At 45.5% G+C, this 20,734-nt stretch overlaps 1 protein-coding gene across 1 annotated transcript; it reads left to right on the forward strand.

Moving 5' to 3' along the window:
* Positions 1 to 2,379: 2,379 nt before the first annotated feature.
* On the forward strand, positions 2,380 to 20,734 carry Dbp21E2 (putative ATP-dependent RNA helicase Dbp21E2). Its single transcript, XM_055071918.1, has 8 exons — positions 2,380 to 2,396; positions 3,138 to 3,234; positions 3,478 to 3,861; positions 7,636 to 7,917; positions 11,869 to 11,991; positions 15,048 to 15,371; positions 16,369 to 16,614; positions 20,410 to 20,734. Coding segments are annotated over exons 1-8 (1,497 nt in total). The 5' UTR covers positions 2,380 to 2,394; the 3' UTR covers positions 20,449 to 20,734.

The raw sequence follows: 20,734 nt of genomic DNA on the forward strand, positions 1-20,734 counted from the left end.
GCAGAGTGCTAATTAAGGTTTTGGGTACTTCACACTGAAGTTCCGTATGACGTAACACTAGCTAGATTCAGTATATATATGGATAGCGAGTACTTCCTAGTGTAAACAATGGGGTGTGAAGGCCTTTTATTGCGATAACTCCATGCGCATTTTTGCCGTCGGCATCGCCGTCACCGTGAGGTTCCGTATAAAGTCCAAGGACGATAAAAATTATGCGTGGCTCTGCTATCGCAAACACCAGAGACCAGCGGAGCTGGGGCAAGGTCAGTGAATTAGAGCCAAATCGCACACAAGATACACGAGCGCCGGCAACGCATCCATACGGCGTCCGCCAAAGGGGCATCCGCCAGCGTGGCCAACGCCGTAATAGCATAGAGGTAATAGACGCCGCGGTTGTCTCCACTCTGTGCTGAATGGTGGGCGAGGAGGGCGTCGGAGCAGCCGCCGGCGACGAACGCCCCTCCTCCGTCGCCTGCCCTCCCAGCCTCTCTCTCTCCCAGCCTCGCGCGCCACAAGAGAGGGCACGCATATGGACCGCGTTCCTCGCTCGCGTTCCTCGCTCGCTCCTTCTCCCCCGCTGGGCTCCATCCACCCTCGCCGCGTCCCTATGCTGCGCGATGCTATTTTTATACTCTGGCTTTTACTCTCTCACACCTCTCTCTCCCCCAGCTCGGCGAAGCTGCGCACGTCGAGAAACCCAGCGAGGCTCTCACAGCTCCACTGTAAAATCGGCAAACGGGGTTCAATCTCGCATGCGCGAGCGAGGTAGGCGGGGCGGAAGCGCGCCCTTCTCTGTCGCGCGCGAGGCACTGTGGTGAGGCGACGGAGGGGGGCCGTTCTTCTCCGGCGGCTGCTGCTTACTGCGCGGCCGTGTGGGCGCCGTATCTTTAAAGCGATCTGTGACGTGGCCAAAGTGTGCGCCCGCGCGGGCCTCATCTAAACGATCTGCGAAGTTTGCAGAGGGCGCGTAGTGCCGGTGGCTTCATATGCGCTGTGCTTTCGACGTTTCGTTCACATCGAAGCGAGAGATGCTGCTGCCGCGATTCCTCACTCCAGCTTTTTGACAGCAAGTTCCCGCGGTTATCGAGCGAGATGTGTTCACGTTTCCACTGTGCGCGTGACTCCGTGCTTAATTTACTTATTAAGCGAATGTTTATAAAGTTCATACAGCCGATAAAGTTATTATCATTATTTCGTAACTAATTTGCTTTTGCAATTAGTGCTTCGCCTTGCGGGCGCAGCTGCGTCTTTTTATAACTGTCTGCAGCAGATACAAAATATTCAGTACAGTTTCTCCATGTGTGCACAGCCAAATATGTAATGTAATGGAAAAACACATCGCCAGCGTATGTGCTTTATGTTAGCTCTTCTCATAGTGAAATATTAAAAGTGCGAAACATTAACAGGAGATCTACCCACGCAAGTGGCCGCGTTTCTACCAGAAAGCTCCCGGGAGCTTCGTGCATAGCGTTTTTGAAATCCCGGACCCGCAAATAGAGTCACTGGAAAAAATTTGTGACTCTACCCGCAAACGCAGTGGTGCGCCGCGCGTATTACGCGGCTCCTTGTGCTGGAGCCGCCCATTTTTTTCCTCTAGCAATATGGCCGCCGCCGGCTTCTCTAGTATGCGGCTGCAGGGGTTGCTACTCCAGAATATTCATATATCCTGCTTGGCCATTCCTCACTTACGCCTTGTCGAAAGTTGACCAACTATACTCACAGCAATCTATAACTTTAAGAAATGATTTTCTCGAGTTGATGAGCTGCTAGTATTAGTTTAGAAACAGAGGTGACAATAAGACAGTACTTGGCAAGGAAGTTTTATTATCGAAGCTGTTACATTTGCGGTAATACTGAGTTATTGAGTATCCTTTTTGCGCCACTGGGCCGGTATGGCGGCTCTTTGCTGAGGCCTATAAAATGATCACAGCTGGTTAACACTGCGGAAGCGTGTGTCTCTGACACATCTGAACATTGATCGCTCTCACTCAGCCGATCTGCTCTGATGATGTCGACCGTACACAGTCGTCGGCGTTCCCGTTGCCACGTTCGCACGGTTGAGCGCTGCCTGTTCTAAATTGCCGCTTTTCGGTGGCTATGGGTGTACAATCGGCACTTTCTCCTGTAGGTTTCTAAAGTGGGGAGGGTAGCTACGTACAAACCTGCGCTTCCATGTGCTGGCACTGCTCGAGGCAGTCTGCCATGTTTTTGATACTTTTAGTAACGTTTGTATTTGCGAGAGAGAGAGAGAGAATAAACATTTTTTATTGGGTGAATGCAGCTTTGGAGAGGCGTCCTCATTCCAGAATGCCTTGAGCTCGGGCCGCGTCCTGGGCCCTCGCAATCAGCCGTTGCTGATCCACGAAGTCGGAGCTGGCCAAGGCTCTCTCCCAAATGTCGGTAGTGGGGTAAGGGTTCGGAGGATTTAGCTCTGCAACCCCCTACTATGTGCCTGAGGGACCCGGGCTCTGCGCAAAAGCCGAGCCTTGCTGAAGTTACTGCCGGGACTCGGAACTCTTGACTGGGCAGGTAGCTGCAAGTGTAGCACTTCCCGCTGCCTTGCTCTTTCTCAACATTTCGCATCGGGACTGTCATTTATGGCTCAATGGGGAAAACTGGAAACTCTATGTTCCCCGCCACCAGAAATGGTGACCGGGAAAGAGAACTTCCTCTAACAAAGTGTAATTGGCGAGCAAAGAGAAAGAGAGAAAACATCTTTAATGAGCCTAAAGATGGCTTGATTTGCAGGAGTGGTGCCCTCTTCACGGAAATCGATGCGCCGTCTTGGCGCATCCGACCGATCCCTCAACATGACTGGTTCGAGAGGCGAAAGCTGGACAGCAGCGGCCCCAACTGCTCTGATTTTGTTTGCAATCCTGCATGGTGTTGCACGTGACACATCCCACATCTCTTGAACCACCGTACCTCCCTGGGGGTGCGATAGGACGAATTTAGATTTATGAGATTGATTTAAAATAATTCAGGCAAGATTCAAAAACACCTAAGCTTAAAAGCTCGGAGCGCATAGTTGTTATATATGTATCTCAAGAAACATGTTTCCCAGCGTGAAAACTGGAAATTTTAACAATCATTGCGTACTGCACTGCACACAACTGTTCTACGGTTCTACTCTGCAGGGCAGCATGCTGTGCAGCCGCGGTCTATCCCTCTGTACGTCACTTCCGCCACAGACACAGCAGACGACGCAGATGCCACAAGCCGAGACGGGCCGAGGTTCGTTTCTCCATGTGTTGTGTGATGATTCTTGGTGTTTCGTGTGATGAAGATTTGCGCTGCTGCGTGGCTGCGAAATATGTCATTAGCAGCACCCTCGTTTGGTTATAAGCGTCTGCTTAGCATCTTCTTTTCAAGACAGGTACGTACAATCAGACAATAAAAAAAATGATGGCAGCTTTCACACTTCTTTCCGGCGCATGCTATTGCCCGTCTCCATAGCTTGCACGTCGTGTTGTGCAGCTGACGACTGCTGCCGAGAATGGGACGGCGACGCTGCGCACGCCCGTGTACCTTCAGCACAAAATGCGCAAGTTGCGGCACAAGCTGCTCGAGAAAGACCGTGCCGCGTTACAGCGGCTCGGTCAGATGGGCAACGTGCGGCGTCCTGTGGTGAGCTGCCGCCGGCCGGAGCGTAACTGGCACTGGGGCCAGACCACCGTGGGGCAACCGCTTGCATCGGCCGGTTGGACACGCTCGTCGCGCAGCCACGGCGACCACTTTACGGTGCGGCGGCTGGCAGACGCGCCGCCGCCCCTTGAGGCAGAACCGTTCCCGGACTGGCTGGACCCGCGGCTGCTGGCCGCGCTGCAGGCGATGTCCATCACCCGGCCGAGCCCTGTGCAGGTAAGTGATCGCCTCGCATGCAAGCACTTTTCGTGGCTACTGCATGGTGCCCGAGAAAGCCTCAGTTTTTGCGAGGCGTCTTCGACTGGTCGCTCCCCTCCTGTCAGAGCAGCCAGCGCACGCTCGTTTCAGAGCGCCGGGGAAGCCGCGGTAACGGACACCTGTCGGAAACTTCCCCATGAGCCCGCAGCCGCACTGCTGCTACAGATATGCGCATCATTTTTGTCAATGGCAATCTTGCCTCATTGATACTCGATTATAGTTGATTTCAATTGTGCTCTCAACCGAATTGTGCGCATCCCGGTGTTTATGTGCATCGTGGACTTTCGGAGCACTCTAGAGCACTCAAGTCGACCATTGGGAGACGCCGGTAGACATTTTCATGGCTGGCTGCTTACAATGGAACGGAATGGAAAACCTTACGCTAGTTTAGGGCACGCAGACCTTCCGTCTCACTAGGCCAGGCTGCAGTCCCAGGGTTCTAAGCTTTACTGCAGACCACCTCGAGGCAGAAGATGTTCAGCAGCAGCAGTGATCTCCATCCCTTCCATGCACTACCGCCTGTCCGCTCCTGCAGTCAAATCGCCGTCGAGTTGTGCGCTCAACCCTGAGGACCTCGCTGCTCTGTGTTTAGGTTAACAATAGAGGCAACATTTGCAGAGCCAGTGGGTAGCGAAATGGAGAACAATGACAACAGCAGGACAGAATTAGAGGAGGAGTACAGAAGGATGACAAGTAAGGAATGGGACAAAATTGAACACAAGGTCCCCGTGGGAACAGCGACAGGACCTGATGGCATACCTATGAAATTGATAAACATATTAGGCCAGAAAAGTAAATTAAAATTACGACAACTTATTGAACAAATAGTAGTAGGGGGAGATGTTCCACAGGACTGGAAATCAAGCAGAATGATATTAGTTTACAAAGGTAAGGGAAGCAAGGACAACATTAAATCTTACAGGCCAATAACTATCACATCAGTCATATACAGAGTAGCAATGCAGATGGTGAAAAAGAGAATGGAGGAATGGGCAGAACGTGAAGAGATCTTGGGAGAACTGCAGAATGGATTTAGAAGGAACAGACGGCTAGATGATAATTTATTTGTTATAACACAGTGCATAGAGATAGCGACAGCCAGGCAGAAACCGCTATGGATAGCTTTTTTAGACATTAGAGGAGCCTATGATAATGTAAACCCAGAAAAGTTATGGAGCCAGTTGAGGGAATATGGTCTAGATAGAAAGATGATTGAGTTCCTACAACAAGTTTATACAGATAATGAGGTAGAGATAACATGGGAGGGGGAAACTACAAAGCCAGCTAAAATAAGAAGAGGTCTCAGGCAGGGCTGTCCATTGTCGCCTCTGCTTTTTATGATTTACATGAGCCAAATGGAAAAGAGACTAGAACAGAGCACAATAGGAACTGACATAAGCTATATGCTGGAAGGGCAGAAGGTAGCTCAAGTACTAGCCGGACTGATGTATGCAGATGATATTGTACTGCTTGCTGACACCCGAGTAGAGCTACAGGAACTAATGAACATATGTGGAGAGGAGGGAGAAAAATTGGGACTGCAATTCAGTAGAGAGAAGTCTGGGATAATAGTATACAATGAAGAAAGGGGGGAACCATTGGAAATACAAAGCACTAAGATTGATCATGTTGAAAAATACAAGTATTTGGGCATATGGCTAAACGAGGGCAAAAAGTACTTGGAAGAACAGGAAAAAATTATGATTGAAAAAGCGAAAAGGAACTCAGCTGTAATGAAACATAAGGCACTTTGGAACTATAATAGGTACGAGGTGGTTAGGGGCGTATGGAAAGGGGTTATGGTACCTGGCCTCACATTCGGAAATTCAGTACTGTGCATGAAATCGGAAGTTCAGGCATGCATGGAAACGAGACAGAGAAGTGTAGGCAGGTTGGCCTTAGGAGCACACGGGAACACCCCTAATGAGGGAGTGCAGAGGGACATGGGATGGACGTCATTCGAAGGTAGAGAGGCAATAAGTAAACTAAAATTTGAACAGAGACTCCCAGCACTGGAGGAAAAAAGGTGGGCAGGAAAAGTGTACAAATATCTGTACATGAAAAGTTTGAACACAAAGTGGACACTCAGAACGAGGAAGCTGAGGAATAGATACCTACAGCCGAGGGAGGGGGTCCAACGTGGTTCTAGTGTGGGAAAGGAGGTGAAGGAGACGGAAAGAAAAATGTGGGAAGAAAGAATGCTCGAAAAGCCAGCGCTATCAATGTATAGGGCACAAAAACAGGAGATTAAGAGAGAGCTCTTATTTGATAACTCGCGGGGCAGCTCACTATTATTCGAAGCTAGGACGGGGGTTTTGAGAACGAAAACATACAGGGCTAAATTTGAAGACGTGGACCTTCGGTGCACAGCATGCGGAACCGAAATGGAGACCACTGAGCATATAGTGCTGAGATGCACAGACCTTCGCCCAACCGTGGCAGAGGGAACAGTGGCAGATATGGAAGGGGCATTAGGTTTTCCCGGGGAACGAGGGCAAATAGACGAGAAAAGAGTGGCAGTAACGAAGGGGAGGCTAGAGGATTGGTGGAGGAAGTCAAGGGATAGATAACACCATAAATCGGGGAGATAATGTTTCCTCTACTGTGTTAGATAGTTATATTGGGGGGAGGAGGGGAGTGAAAACTAGGTTAAGGAAAAGAGGATATAAAGAAAGGGGAAAAAGAATAATAATAATAAAATAGGAAGGGGAGAAAAAGGCTAGGTGGCGCCAGCCGCCGCCCGTTACAAAGGGTATAGCCACCATCCATCCATCCATCCATCCATCCGGTGACGACCCGCAGACCCTAAACAAGTGCGCAGCAGTTTTGCTGACTGTGCATCCCAAGATCAAAGCCTCTCTGGTCACCAAAATCGGCCACCCCTCGAAACCGTACCTGCAGCTGACCCCACAATGCAGCATGAATCTGCACCTCATATCAACTACCAGTTGCCCCGGGCTTGTTTAAATTAACTATGTGCATGGCCAAACACCTCCAAGTTAACGACCACTGATTTATGCATGTGAGAAGTTGCATGCTTAGGGTCAGGTGTTGCCTCCATCAAGCAATAATGGCAGCATTAGTTTCGGCTTCAGCATTAAAGAAGGCAATTTTTGCAAGCTATCCATGACACTTCTGCTCCTATTTCAAACGTCAAATATTGCATGAACGTTCAGTTCCTTCATATGTGTGCTATATTAAGCTAGGCTTTTTACGTAGTCCGAAATTTTGTTGCAGTTGGCTTTTAACCAAGGGAGGTCAACCTAGGTCATTATTGTCACTTGTGGTACTCAACTTGCATGGGAGCTTGCTATTAGCTTACTATTTCGAGCTGAGCTGTTGATTGCTGAAAGAGCACAGTTATGGCATGCAATACATAAGCGCAAACTTCAGATGGGACAGTGAGACAGACAAGGGACAGGCACTAGCTCGCAACTGTTTCAATTGTCTCTCACACTGTCCCGCCCAAAAATTGCACCTATTATTCCGTGCAAGAATGAACCAGCTAGCCCTGTAACATATTCTATTTAGAGCACAGTTGTCGATAGCCCGATAACCTATGGCATATACCTACTTTGAGAGATTGTGCAATAGTCATAGGGATCGCTAAATGGTCCCTGTTTTATTGCTCAGACCCACAGATTGTGACATAAATGGGAGAGAAAGTAATGCAAAAACAAATATTCCCTGCAAATTATGCTCCCTCTTTATTTTTATTCTTTTTTTGCACAGCTCGAGTGTCTGGAGGTGCTGGTGCGCGAGAAGGAGCGTCCTGTGCTATGCCTGGCCGAGCCCGGCAGTGGCAAGACACTGGCCTACCTGCTGCCCCTGCTGCAAGAGATGCTGCAGCAGCTCCAGCAGATGCAGCCACAGGCGCTGGTCGTGGCCCCCAGCCGGGAGCTGGCCGACCAGCTGGCTAGAGTGGCCCACACTCTGGCCAGCGCCTGTGGCCTCTCAGCGTGCCTGCTTTCTCGCCGTGTGTCACACGCCAATGTAGACAAAGCACAGCTGCTGGTGCGTGTCTTCGGCATGTGGTTTTTCTAACAATTTGACAGTTCACACGGCGTAAAGTTTTCTCACTCCCTTCAGTCACAAATTATGGTAAAGTAGGTTGATAAGTGTGTCAAATTTATGTAATTTGATTCCAAGGTGCTGAATACTATCCTGAAAGCAATTCAGGGCAATATAATGATGGCTTTGTAAGTTTTCCCGTAAGCCAGCATAATGAAGAGTAATTAACTGTTCATTGTACCCTCCATAGTAGCTTAGTGGCTATGGCGTTGTGCTGCTGAGCTCCAGGTCTTGGGTTCGATCCTGGCTGCTGAGGCCACATTTTGATGGGGCTGAAATGCAAATAGGCTTGTTTACTAAGATTTAGTTGCACGTTAAAGAACCCCAGGTGGTCAGAATTAATCCAGAGTCCCCCATTACGGTGTGCCTCATGATCATATCTGGGTTTTGGCACATAAAATCCCATAATTCAAACTTTTAATCTATGTGTTGTGCTGTCAGTCACAATGCATTGTGTCAGTCACAATGAAAAATTTAATCCCCAGCTCAAAGTGCACAACCCGGCCAATATGAAAGGGAACACCAAATTTGTGTTCAAACCCATTAATTTTCGTTGTGTGTGCTTGTATGAGGAATAGTTTCATGAACAGGATTCTTCAACAGGCAAACAACATAAATAGCAGTTAGCGAGGTTTCGACTTGCATGTTTAACGCAATTGCGGTTTGAACACAAGTGAGGTGTTCTCTTTCATATTATCCAAGGGTGTATACAAGCTCATGTTATTTTAATGGCCTCAAGCAATAAGAGTCAGGAAAAACGACTCTTTCGCCATTGATTGCACAATGTGGCACAATGAATGTCATGTCAGGCGTGGTGGTGCCTTCTGCAAATTGGTCGTCTGCCCCAATACACTACACTCTCATGTGTTCAATTAAGTTAAGTTAAGTAGTGTTCAATTTACTCAAAGCTGAATGTCAGCAATTTTTTTTCTTGACATCACTGGACAGAAGTGGCAAGAACAAGTTGCATACACTAATGTGTACACCATGACTGAAGGCGTTATAAGAGGAAGAGGATGGGCCATGGCACCGTTGTCTCCGTCCTCTTCCTATTCTGGTCTGCTCAGTGCCTAAGACACTGATGCTGAATTCCAGTAGTGGATTCGGAGCAACTGACCACCTTTGCAAGCGATCACCACCTCATAATTTACAGTTAGAACACAATCCACGCAACCATGGCATAGTGGAAGAACGGAGGTACTATAAGACATCCAGAGTTGCCCTGGCTGCCCTGCATATGGTCATTCGCTTCTGCTGTTCGCGGCCAGCACATGTGAAGCATCCTCTAGGAAGCCCGCGCTTAAGCAACGGTTTAATTGTCATTGTGTGTCCAATTCGTTGTACATATCAGAACTATCTGAGTCAGTGCTGTCACTATCAAGCAGCTAAAGCAATGCCCTGTACCGCAACGAGTTGTCCATGGCGTTAACTGCTAACTCCAAGGTCACTACTACTACGATGTCACCAAATGTGGTGAATGGTAGAAGAAAAAAAGCTCACGTGAAGGAAACACATGACGCAGAGTTTCGGTCCCCTGCGCCAGTTCTTGCAGAGCAGCCTCGACTACTCCACGGAGTGGTCGTGGCTCAAAATCTACTTCAATATCTCATTGGAACATGCAGCTTGTGCCCTCGTTCTGACATTGGAACACCCCTGCTGCAGAAAGAGCAGAAAAAGTTGCACCGACTCTGCCATTGGAATTCACCATAAGCAAAATTCTCGCAGAGCAATACCTGCGAGAGCACTAAGGTGCTTGCCAAAGTATAGCACTCATTTGCGGACCTCTCGGAGTTTCTTACAATTGTAGCCCAGAGGGAAATCTGATGCCACCATATATGCGAATTTCATAAGTGCGAAGTGTAAAGGGCCTTATGCCACCATGGCAAAGCCATTTTGTGGATGTGCGAAGCTTGTGTAGTCGTTTGCGTGGCAATAATGCCTGCTTAGAACGTAGTTGTCATGTAAAGCATTTGCTCGCCCTTTATGACATCATTCGCTTTGTTTACTCACATTTAATAAAACTAAGTAATAGAAACAACAAGAGATGACGGAATATCCTCCACTGTGTATGCAGACACTGTTTTTTTTTTTTTTTTTTTTTTGCTATTATGGATGCTAGTATTACTCTCATTTGATACAGCATCCCAAAGCCAGCACAGAGGTTACGAGATGCAGATGCTGCAATGGAGGGCATTGAATTGCAAGTTTTACCAACTGCTCATGTTTGAGGAGCATATGAGTCTAGGCGCTGCTGCTACTGCCGCGTTAGAAAACTTAAGTCTGGTGGCTGCGCGACGCGACACTCCGAAACGGAAGTCGCGGGTCACCAAACACAGCAACTTATTCTGTACGTCACTGTATTTAGCCTTGTCTTGTAATCGGAACAAAATGGTGCAACATGCTTTTGCAAAAAACAGATAACCATTTAAAGGAGATTAATGTGGGGAAATTTCTTCAAAATCATTTGGGATTTTTTAAAATTCGATTTCCAAAACTGTCAAATCTCTGAATTTTGTCTTTCTTCTTTTTTTCTAAATTTTGCCACTAAAATTTAACGCTGCAACACGTACAAGATCCTGATTATATTTTGCTTCACGTTCAGAAAGTAGCACAGGAAGATGCACAAGAAAACTATTGTGTGAAAATATGTGGGGTAAGCAAAATTTAAAAAATTTCAAATTAGGCCCATTTTTAGACTTTGTGCTCAAAAATTGAGTTTATTTTACTTTACTTTACAACATTATGCAAGCACTGTATAGGAAGTATAAATGAATAAAAATGTGTTCTTGTTTTTTAACATTCTTTAAAATTCAAGACGTCGTGCAATTGAAATATTTGCATTCTCTACCTTGTCTCTGGAAAGCTTTTCATGCTGTAACAAAAGCAAGCGCTGGAAAAATAGGCTCCATTCCCATGTATGGAGGGTTGTTGCTATGTTATATGAAAATTTCATTGAAATCAGAAAGTACTCTGGAAACCGCTGGGACTCTGGTTATCCGGACAGGTCCTCCTAGGGAAGTTTTGCTTTGTTGAAATTGTATTTTAAATGTATGCATTTAATGTGTGCATTCAAGCGAAATTAAAATGAAAAACTTGCTGTGGTTGAACGCGGCTAAACCAAGTTTGTCGAGCAGTAGCATGGTTTTGTTTGCTTCGGGAAAGGACACAGGTGCTGCTCGGCACCATCAACAACTACGGCATGTACAATTGCACCACTAGACAACACGCAGATGCTGCTCGACGCGGCAGCAGCAGTGAGCAAATTGACCTTCATGCTGCGTCTCGCTTCAGCGCAAACTAAGTGCCGAAAGCACAGCACATACGAAGCTACCAGCACTTGTCGTACTTTGTCCACATTGCAGATCGCTTTCAAGATATAGACACCCACGCGGCATACGCAGCAGCTGCCAGTATCGGCAGGCTAAGTCCCAGTTTGACCTTGGCCGAGCTTGAAGGTCATATTTACAGAACCAGGCATTTTGTGGGTTCGTACCTGGAGTAGTAGAACTGTGGCTCTGTTATTTCTCTGTGGAAGAATGTTGTTTCGCAGTAAATTAGTTCAGAGCCAAAGGAATCGCTAAAGTTTGTTTTATTTTTTCCTCTGTGCGAGGATGTAGATATTTGTATTGCTTTTAGTTCTCTACATATGGGCCATTGTTTTAAAATGAGGCTTGGCTACGTTTCTCTGTGGCAATTCTTAAAATTCCAGAGGGTCAATCCCCATATAATCTTTTTCTGTCCTTTACACTGGAGTGACAATACAGCTAACTACTGAAAAAAAAAATAATTAAAGTGGGTGGTAGCTTTTCATTCTGTGGAATAAGCAAACAAAGTGAGTGGTTCATTTGATGAAGCCACTGGTGGCTAGTTATGGCTGAGAAAAGATTTGCGCAGGTATCCACTCCAGGTGTGCTGCGGAGTACGAACCTGCGGCGTGTGAGACGGCTAGTGCTGGACGAGGTGGACACCTTGCTCGACGACAGCTTCCGTGACTCCATGACCAGCATTGTGGACGAGGTGCGGTGCTTCCCAAAATACTAGGTGCATGAGTCTAGAAATATTTAGTCCGACAACTCCATAATGGCTTTTGTTTGTTTAACTCTTTGAGGGTCAATTTCTTTTTTGCCGAATGAGACTTCCAGAGTCACATTTTTTCTTTTCACATTTAAAATCTTCAGAGTGACCTATTTCGGAAAAAGTTAAGTGACCATAAACCGTAAGGTGACGAAAAATATTTTCCATATGTAAACATGCATTGTTTATTCATGAATGCAGATTGGCTTGCATAAATACTCATAACAACAATAAAAAAAGTAGATACACACTGGAATAAATGTACTATTCTGACTCAGCACTTGGACAGCAGTCCACGTAAAAGAAATCACCACTCGAATTGCATGCAGAAGATCAACCGGCATGTACATCCATAGTGTAATCGAACTGTGTATCTGAGTGCATTAAAAAAACTCAACGGTTGTGTGCCCATCATAAAAACGAAACAAGTCGGAAACTCGTGGTAATGCTTTTTCCCATTTCCAATGAGGGGCAATCAATTTTCATGAGTCTCAAAAAAAAAGAAACGCTGGCATGACAGCATCGTTTGTAATACCAGTGCCCACCTGTGAACAGACGTGATCACACCCCTGTGAGCAATAAATGAGAGAGCATCTAGTGGTGACCGTTTGAGAGATCAGAAACCAGATAGACATGAGTTTTTGTGAGCGTGACAAACGGAAACGGCGCGCAAGTTGAAACCAAAACTAACCGCCGCGCGGATGCGCAAGTAGTCACCAATATCCCGGCATAAACAAGCCTTGTAATCAAAAACAAGAGACTACGAATTAAAAAAAGAATTATTGTATCTACACAGGGCGGCAGCACTTGCTGGGTGGGCAACAGGGAGTTGAAAAATTGGCATGTTTTATAGTCGTACAGACGGTGTCGCAAATTCACAGCATCACCCATTTGGGACTTCTTAGCGGCACCCTATATTTTCGTCTTCGACCCTCGTAGGGTTAAGAATAATGTACGCCTCCAAAGAAGTGCCTTTGGTGCTGTGCATAAAAGACAGGCAAACATTATTTAGGTTGATCTATTGTCTGGGCATAGTGGCACCCGTCGAAGCAGTTGCGTTCACGTTACACCAGGCATGACCAAACTACTGAGCAACTGAGTAAGCAATGAGTGATGAGCATAGGCCATTGCTTTCTCAAATCTCATAAATTATGAAGATTTACTGATAAGATGACTGCTATTTCTCATTGTTTGTCAATTCTGAGAGAAATGCCTCTGCGACACAGGCAAAGGGACACTAAATAGAAACACTGCACCGGTTTATACTGATTTTGTGTGGGCTTTCACAACTCTGTTTTTGTTCATGTCACGATAAGAGGTTGTTCATTAGAAAAGACAACAAAAGTCAGTTCTTTTTCTCTCTCTCTCTCATCGACATCCTAGTGTCAGTATGTCAGTGTGGTGACATGGAATGCAAAACTTTTTTGTATTTGGGCCATTGTGGATTGGTAAAGGTACTCTTTTTTCGCCAACTTCAGTCTTTGGCAGTAGTTAACAAATTCACTAAGCCAAAGCAAGCACTGCCGGAATCCATGACATCACAGCGAGCTGGTGCGTGAACTTCAAAGTGAGGTTCCCGTCCTGCACTTTCATTTCCGGCACCTTCTCTGGCTTACCAATCCTCTTGTCATGATAACAATGGCTTTCCGGGTATTGTTGAAGAGTTTACTGATACAGCTAATTACAATTTTTTTCTATTTAGTGTCCCTTTAATGCCATTGTCTTGGACCTTAACTTTCTTCTTCTCATTATTATTATTATATCGGAAGTTGCTGCTACGTGTGCCCTTCTAAATACACTAGACATTGAGATGATGGGAGCTTCTGCAGGCTGCAGTGAATTCAGTAAGTTGGCTTGCAATGTAAAAATTAATTTTGCAATCTAAAGCATTGGTAGACAATTACTTAGACAATGTACAATTATTTCAGTTTGCTTCACAAATGTCTATTGCAAGCAGGGATAACTGCTAACATTGGGAGCAAATGTCTGGCAGCTGAATGAATTTCGAAAAAGCACTGTGCTGCAGGCAGAATTGTCATAATGCCATTGAGTATGTGTGCATGGCGTTGGGCAAATAGCGTTTACCTTTCAAAGACATTAAGCACTTATAATGCCAGTTTGTTTCTTTACTCTTGTAAAGGCAGCCAGGTTTGACTGAATAGATCACCTATTATTAAGCCTGCACTATGTTCGTTTGTTTCGGTAATTTCCTGGTTCTAAACTTTTTCAGTTCTTTTCTGTGGTCATACGAAAAACACATCAGCGGTATCAACAGCAGGATCCAGTAGATAATTGAAAGTAATGCACAGCTTCTGGTCTGTCATAATGAAACAGTAAGCATTAATTGCTTAGGTAGGTGTCTGTCCAGCTTAGAGCACTATTCCAGGAGCACTGTTCCTGTCAACATGCACATCATGGCTGTGGAATTGCACAGAAAGCGTTTGAGCTTGAGTGTTCACAAGCGTCGCAAAATAATCTTGTCAGCACTTTCTCGTTTGCGTCCTAGCTTGTCCTGTCCTTTCACGCTGTTTAGACTAGAACAAGCATTTGCTAGTATGGCAGAAAGCAGCTGTTGGAAGCCATGGTACGCCTGTTAGCTTTGGCAGCACTAAAGAGTACTTGAAAAAAGTTGTTTGCAGATTGAAGCAAGATGCTAGCATAACGTACCACAGTACTGTGAAATTGTGGATAGTGTCAGGTACTACTTACGTCATTAATAGTGTTTTGGGTGAACGCAGCTACCGTGCGTTTACACAGCAAGCGGCCAGTGCAGTAAGGGTACAAAGCACATAAATGAAACGATAGTGCCCTAATAATATTTGAAAAATGCGCACGTGATACATATGTTCCTTCAAACTTAGATGCAGACAAGAAGCCAGAAAGAAGCACGCGCCAGCATGTGTGGAAGAGAGATGATTTCGTAGCTCTTGGAAGCAATGTCAGCTGCTCGGTCTGCGAGGTGCAGTGATGCCATGTGCATATCGCCCAACTGACCACAGGTAGTGCGGCCGGATGCACAGCTGGTGCTGGTAGGTGCTTCGCGGCCCCAGAAGGAAGCCTTGTCGGAATTGCTGGGTGACCAGGAAGGACACCTGTTGCGCATCACCAGCCCACAGCTGCACCGGCTGCTGCCCCACGTGGAGCACCGATTCCTGCGCGTGCGTGCTGCGGCCAAGATGGCCAAGCTGATGGAACTGCTGCAGCGTAAGGGGCAGGCACAGCTGGTGTTTGCCAACACGAACGCTTGCTGCCAGTGGTTGGGCCACCTGCTCCGTGAGAACGGCATGGAGGCTGCCTGCCTCCATGGGGAAATGTCTATCCAGGTACTGTGCGTGCGGAACGAAAGGTTTTGCCATAAAGGAAGTGATGTTAGCAGTCAAGTGAGGATGTACACAGAACCCCACCTGCAAGCCGCATACAGTATTTTTGCATGTAACAGTAAAATGAGGGCGCAGATGATATGCAAATATCACTTTAGGGCATTTCATATCAGGGCAGAGTTCTTTGCCATTTAAGTTTCGCTACCTCCTGAGGAATCCCGCCTCACTTATTGAGGCTCTCTCTTCTCTCTTTCATGGTCAATCATTCTGCTGGGTTAGCAGTTGGGTTATAGTGCACGCGATGCCAGAAAACCAGAACTCGGACCATGGGAGTTGCGCTAGACTGCAGTTCTTTGCAATGTAGCAGAAGATATCAGCGTCACCAAAGTGGTGGGGACACAGCCGCTGGCTGAAGGTGCGACATGGAAGAGTTGTCATCCATGTGACTGTTTCTATAAAGACTTGAGCGTTGTTGTGTGCAGTTGTTTCTGCATGTTATATGGATGGGCCTTTTATTCTTCTTTCTGGGTGTTGTAACTGCGGTTGTGGGTTGTATGAGGACGCAGGTTATTTACCGAAAAATGCAGTATGCTGAATCGGACTCGCGTTCCACCATCAGGTCTTTGACACTGCTGAAAGCGGTGTTTCCAAAGCAGGTACCTTCTTTTTCTCCGAACAGTTTAGGCTTGTGGCTGTTGGCAAGATTAGGTTACGAACCTAGGCTAACAATACTGCTGGGGAATGACAACTCTCTGCTGCGATAGAAGGCAAGCTGCTTAGAATTAGACCAACCATGGGTAATATCACACATGTTGAACGATTCTATGCCAGTGTCATTGACTCACATGATTTTCGCTGGAAAAAACAAGAAATAATAAAAAAAGAATAAAAAGATTAGTTTAGAAATTGATTTGCACCGGGAGGTTTTGCATCAGCTGCCCAGTTCTGATTTAGACTGTATTCCTTGTTGAATGAGCTTCATGCTGGGTATCTGTTTTAGGAGCGGCAACGGCAGTATGCACGCTTCGCCGAGGGCGAGACAGATCTTTTGGTGTGCACCGACCTGGGCTCACGGGGTCTGGACACTTCACGTGCCAGCCGTGTGATTAACTTCGACCTGCCTGCGCACGTACCCGACTACCTCCATCGGGCAGGTCGTGTGGGACGGCTGCAGGGCAGCCCAAGTGCCACTGTCATAAGCCTCGTGGCCTCCGCAGCTGACGCACACCTGGCGCAAAGCATCGAGGTCAGAGTTGGTCCTTGTTTACTGTTAGAGGGACTGTCTGCCGTTAAGAACATGCTTTTGCATTGTGGTGGGAATGAGAAGATCGTGTGTCACATTGACGGAAACGGGCATGGAAACGAGCATGCATGTATCCTGTAAACTAGGAATTATATCTAATTTCGCTCTGGAAGTGGTGCACAAGATACATGTGGCATTGTTTGACGGAGAGAGTGTCAACCAATATGTGTACGGTCACATTTCATTTTCATTCATTCATACTGTCTGCCCTTACAAGCTATTGCAGGAGTGAATAGGGTACATAAAGGAAGTGCATTTGTAAGAAAAGAAGAAAAAGAGAACTACATTTCTGATACATCAAAAGCGAAGGACTAAACACACAAGAACAGGCAAAGCGGTAAACCAAAGAAAAATGAACAAATCACACTCGACACGATAACACATATGACAGAGCATCGGGTGCACAAGGCATATAGTGTTTATAAAAGTTCCTGGCAGAATTTGGTGTGACAACTGATTCCAGTAATAATTCCAGTGTTGAATGGCCCTAGGAAAGAAACTATATTTGGAGCAGTCATTACGCACTGTTCGAGGGGTATATGCATACTGTGCTAGTATATGGATATTTCATCAGTTTTGATTTGAAAATATTGGTCATGTCTTATTCTTACTTGATTGATGATCACTAAGAAAAAAATATTTAGTCTGTCATATTCAATTTGTTTTTCTAGCTCTGTGAGCTCAGCAAGATTACATAGTTCATTCAGAGAGTAACAAGTAACCAAGAGTAACGAGTAACATAACCGAAAAACCGGGCATGCAGAATTATTCTGCTTGGGTGCATTAATTTATTGCCTGAAATTGCATTTTATGCACTTATGCCAACCTTTCTTTGCATAAGAGAGTAACTTCTTATTTTTGGTTAGTGCATGTTGAAAAGTGGCGCTGCCTTTGTGCAGGCAAACAGAGTTGTGCATTGATGTGGCCTCGGGTACAGTTGCTGACTGGTAATCCAGACTCGATTGGGATCGCCAAAATGTCCGAATAATCGGGAGTCTGAAATATTGGGTTAGCTCAAAAATAAGTGAATTTATTCCACATGTCGCTAAAAAAGGTGTGCTGTATTGGATTGTCGCTTTCGGTGATACCTTCAATTTGGCGTGACTATAGCACAAAACACATCAGCGTCTACGAGCGACAGCATTCTTGACACAGTGCCAAGCATGCTATCTTTTGTGTGAATCTGGACCATCGTTACACTGTCACTCCAGATGAACTACTAGAACAACTAGGCTTCGCTAGTTTCGGTTTCACAGAGCGCTGGCAACATGACTGGCAACCATGCCCGATACACACAACGAAAATTCTATAACTGTTTCTTCTAGACTCAGTGGCCATATTAGCACATGTTCATGCACTCAGAGTCCGAAATTTCAGTTGTCCTTATACATTAAGCCTATGGGGTTAGTGGTGGCGCTGCGGGTTTGTCCGAATAATCAAGCATGTACGAATTACCGTATAAACTTGTGTAAGGGCCGTACTTCTTCTTTTTTCTTAACAATTTTGATGAGGTGCGGCCCTTACACGGGACCGACTTTTTGGTCTTAATGGTGCCGGCCCAGCGGGGGACTTGTGCACACTGGTGCTCACGCCATCTAGTAGTGGCATGCAGAAGTACACAGTGCACAAAAATTTGCTGATGCCAAGCGCAGTCGGGGCTCCAAATGCAATTGCTTCTCCGTTAGAATTCTTTTTCATTATTTTGGGCTGCTGAGTTGGGGGTGCATTCCTTACATGAGTCTATACGGTATCGATCGTTGACTTTATTCCCTCTTGACATGTGACGTGAAACAGTGCGAGTAGCATTGTGAGAGAGAGGTGAGGGTGGCAGTCTTTTTCAGAACATCAAAAATGCATTGCACTTTTAAGAGGAAGCTTTAGCTTGGAGACTTCTATCTTAAATACATGGGAAAGGAGAAATCATTTTTCTCTGCAACCACTGCATCAAATTTGATGAGGTTGGTTGAATTCAAAAGAAAAAGTTAGAATCTAGTGACTGTTGGTTTTGAATTTGTTATTTAGGTTTAAATTTTTTAATAAGGATTGGCAAAAATCGCGGATTCTGAACAAATGGAACTATCATGCTTACAACTCTATAACTCAGCATTGAAAAACAATGTCACAATTCTGTAAACTGCACCTAATAGCACATCTAAAGCGGACAAAATTGGTATAAAACATGTGGCTCTCAAACATTCCGCTAATATGTGCATTACCTAAACTGTAGCATTACCTTTGTAAACAATGTAACAAATTCATGTAAGATATAAATTGATATATTAAATTCATCCATTTTGGATGCTCGAAAAGTTGCAGTTTACAGAACTGGGATATCTTTTCTTAGTGCAGAGCTACGAATTTGTAAACTTTACGCTTCTACCTTCTTCAAACTTACAAGTTTTTGAAAATTCCTTTTTAACATTTCAGGCCCTAGATCGAAGTTCCGCTTCCAGCAGTCACTAGAATTTAACTTACTCCCTCAAATGCAGCAAATTTATTAAATATCAGCCCAGTGGTTATCTTCGAAAATTGTTTGTGTGTTTTACGTGTATTTGAATAGGCGGGATCGGAGTTGGGCCCGAGCTAAAGAGTCCTCTTAAGGCATGCCAGTGTCATCACAGTACTGGTGTAGGCATTCCTTACCATGACGTCCCTGCTTTATCGTCGCAAAAAAGGCTAGAATTGACTACACAGACTGAACCTGTAGGGAACATGAGAATATAGGTTACATGAAAAAGATAACTATGCAACAGGTCACATGCTGAGGACAGCCATTAAGGTAATAATTTCAGTGTTTAACACAAGGTCACATGCCAAGGTCCAGAAACTCAATGCACTTCCACTTTCTCACTTTTGCTGGCATGGCATTGGCATCGTGTCCAGTAATCAGTGTTGTGGGCATCTGTGAGCAACGCAGATCAAAAAATTGTGTTCTATGAATTTCTGCTCATTTTCCAGAGGAGCTGCTGCATGCTTAGACACTTCGAATGGTAAGCTTTCTTTTGGGGTACAAAGGAGGAAGTATGAAAAACAGTAGACAGTCCCTTTAAGCACCTTGTGAACTTTTTCTTCGCTTTGCTCATCAACCACTGCACCGAATTTGATGAGGTTTGTTGCATTTAAAAGAAGTTAAAATCTAGCAACTCTTGGAAGTGGAGTTTCAATTTATGCCCCCCAAGTTTAACAGAAAGATCCCTGAAAGTTCAGAAATTATATTAAAAAAGAAGAAAACTCTAGTATCAAGTTCACAATTCTGTAACTCTGCAACAAAAAACAATGTCAAAATTCTGTAAACTGCTCTGAATAAAATAATACACATGCTGTGCTGTAGCCACTCATGAGCAGCTTGCGCTCCAGGCCACACTGCACACCAAATGCATGTGCATTGTCGCTCTGCACCTTTTGAGTGTGTGCAGAAAGTAAATGCTTTTCTTTTGCGCTTTTGCTTGTGTTATCTTGTCTGCTTCCAGTGAACACCTTCTGTAAAGGCTGGTCCTGGGGCTCTAAGCTTATCATCATTCACAAATTGAAAACCTGATCGCACTTCAATTATAAGATACACATAGCTGTTTGGTCTGCATGTTTTTCACTTGCGCAGGCTTTGAAAATTGTTTTGGTCATTGTGCATGTGTTCAAGACTCCAGCAACTTCCATTTATAAGTGGTCTACACTGTAGTTTACATCTGCACTTGGAAATGAACAGTTGGCAATATCTTTTCTTGTTTTTTGTTCATGCAGATAGCAGCCCGTGAGGCAAGGCCAGTCAGTGCTAGGTGATGGCCCAGCACGAGCAGCCTATTCCAACAAGATGGACAGCTGAAGAAGCGCCAACAGAACATGCAGGCCTTAATGCAGTAGCCAATGGGAAGTGAACTGGCCTCAGAGATTGGCGACGATGAACTGGAGCTCGAGAATGGCCAGCTTCATGTCCGGTGGTCTTTTGTTGCTTAGCAATGACAGCTCGTTACAGAAAGTTGTATGCCATGAGGAATATACAGTCTAGATCCTTATCTTCTACACGTCGTCTCAAACCTGCTTGGATTAAAGGGACCACGACACCAAA

This window comes from Dermacentor andersoni, chromosome 7 (genome assembly GCF_023375885.2).
Source record: "Dermacentor andersoni chromosome 7, qqDerAnde1_hic_scaffold, whole genome shotgun sequence".
In the NCBI taxonomy this organism is placed as follows: domain Eukaryota; kingdom Metazoa; phylum Arthropoda; class Arachnida; order Ixodida; family Ixodidae; genus Dermacentor; species Dermacentor andersoni.

Excerpts from the sequence above, each read along its gene's own strand:
- Dbp21E2 (XM_055071918.1), top strand. Across the intron at positions 3,862-7,635 it reads CCCGGCCGAGCCCTGTGCAG|CTCGAGTGTCTGGAGGTGCT; the intron begins GTAAGTGATCGC and ends TTTTTTGCACAG. Across the intron at positions 11,992-15,047 it reads TGACCAGCATTGTGGACGAG|GTAGTGCGGCCGGATGCACA; the intron begins GTGCGGTGCTTC and ends AACTGACCACAG.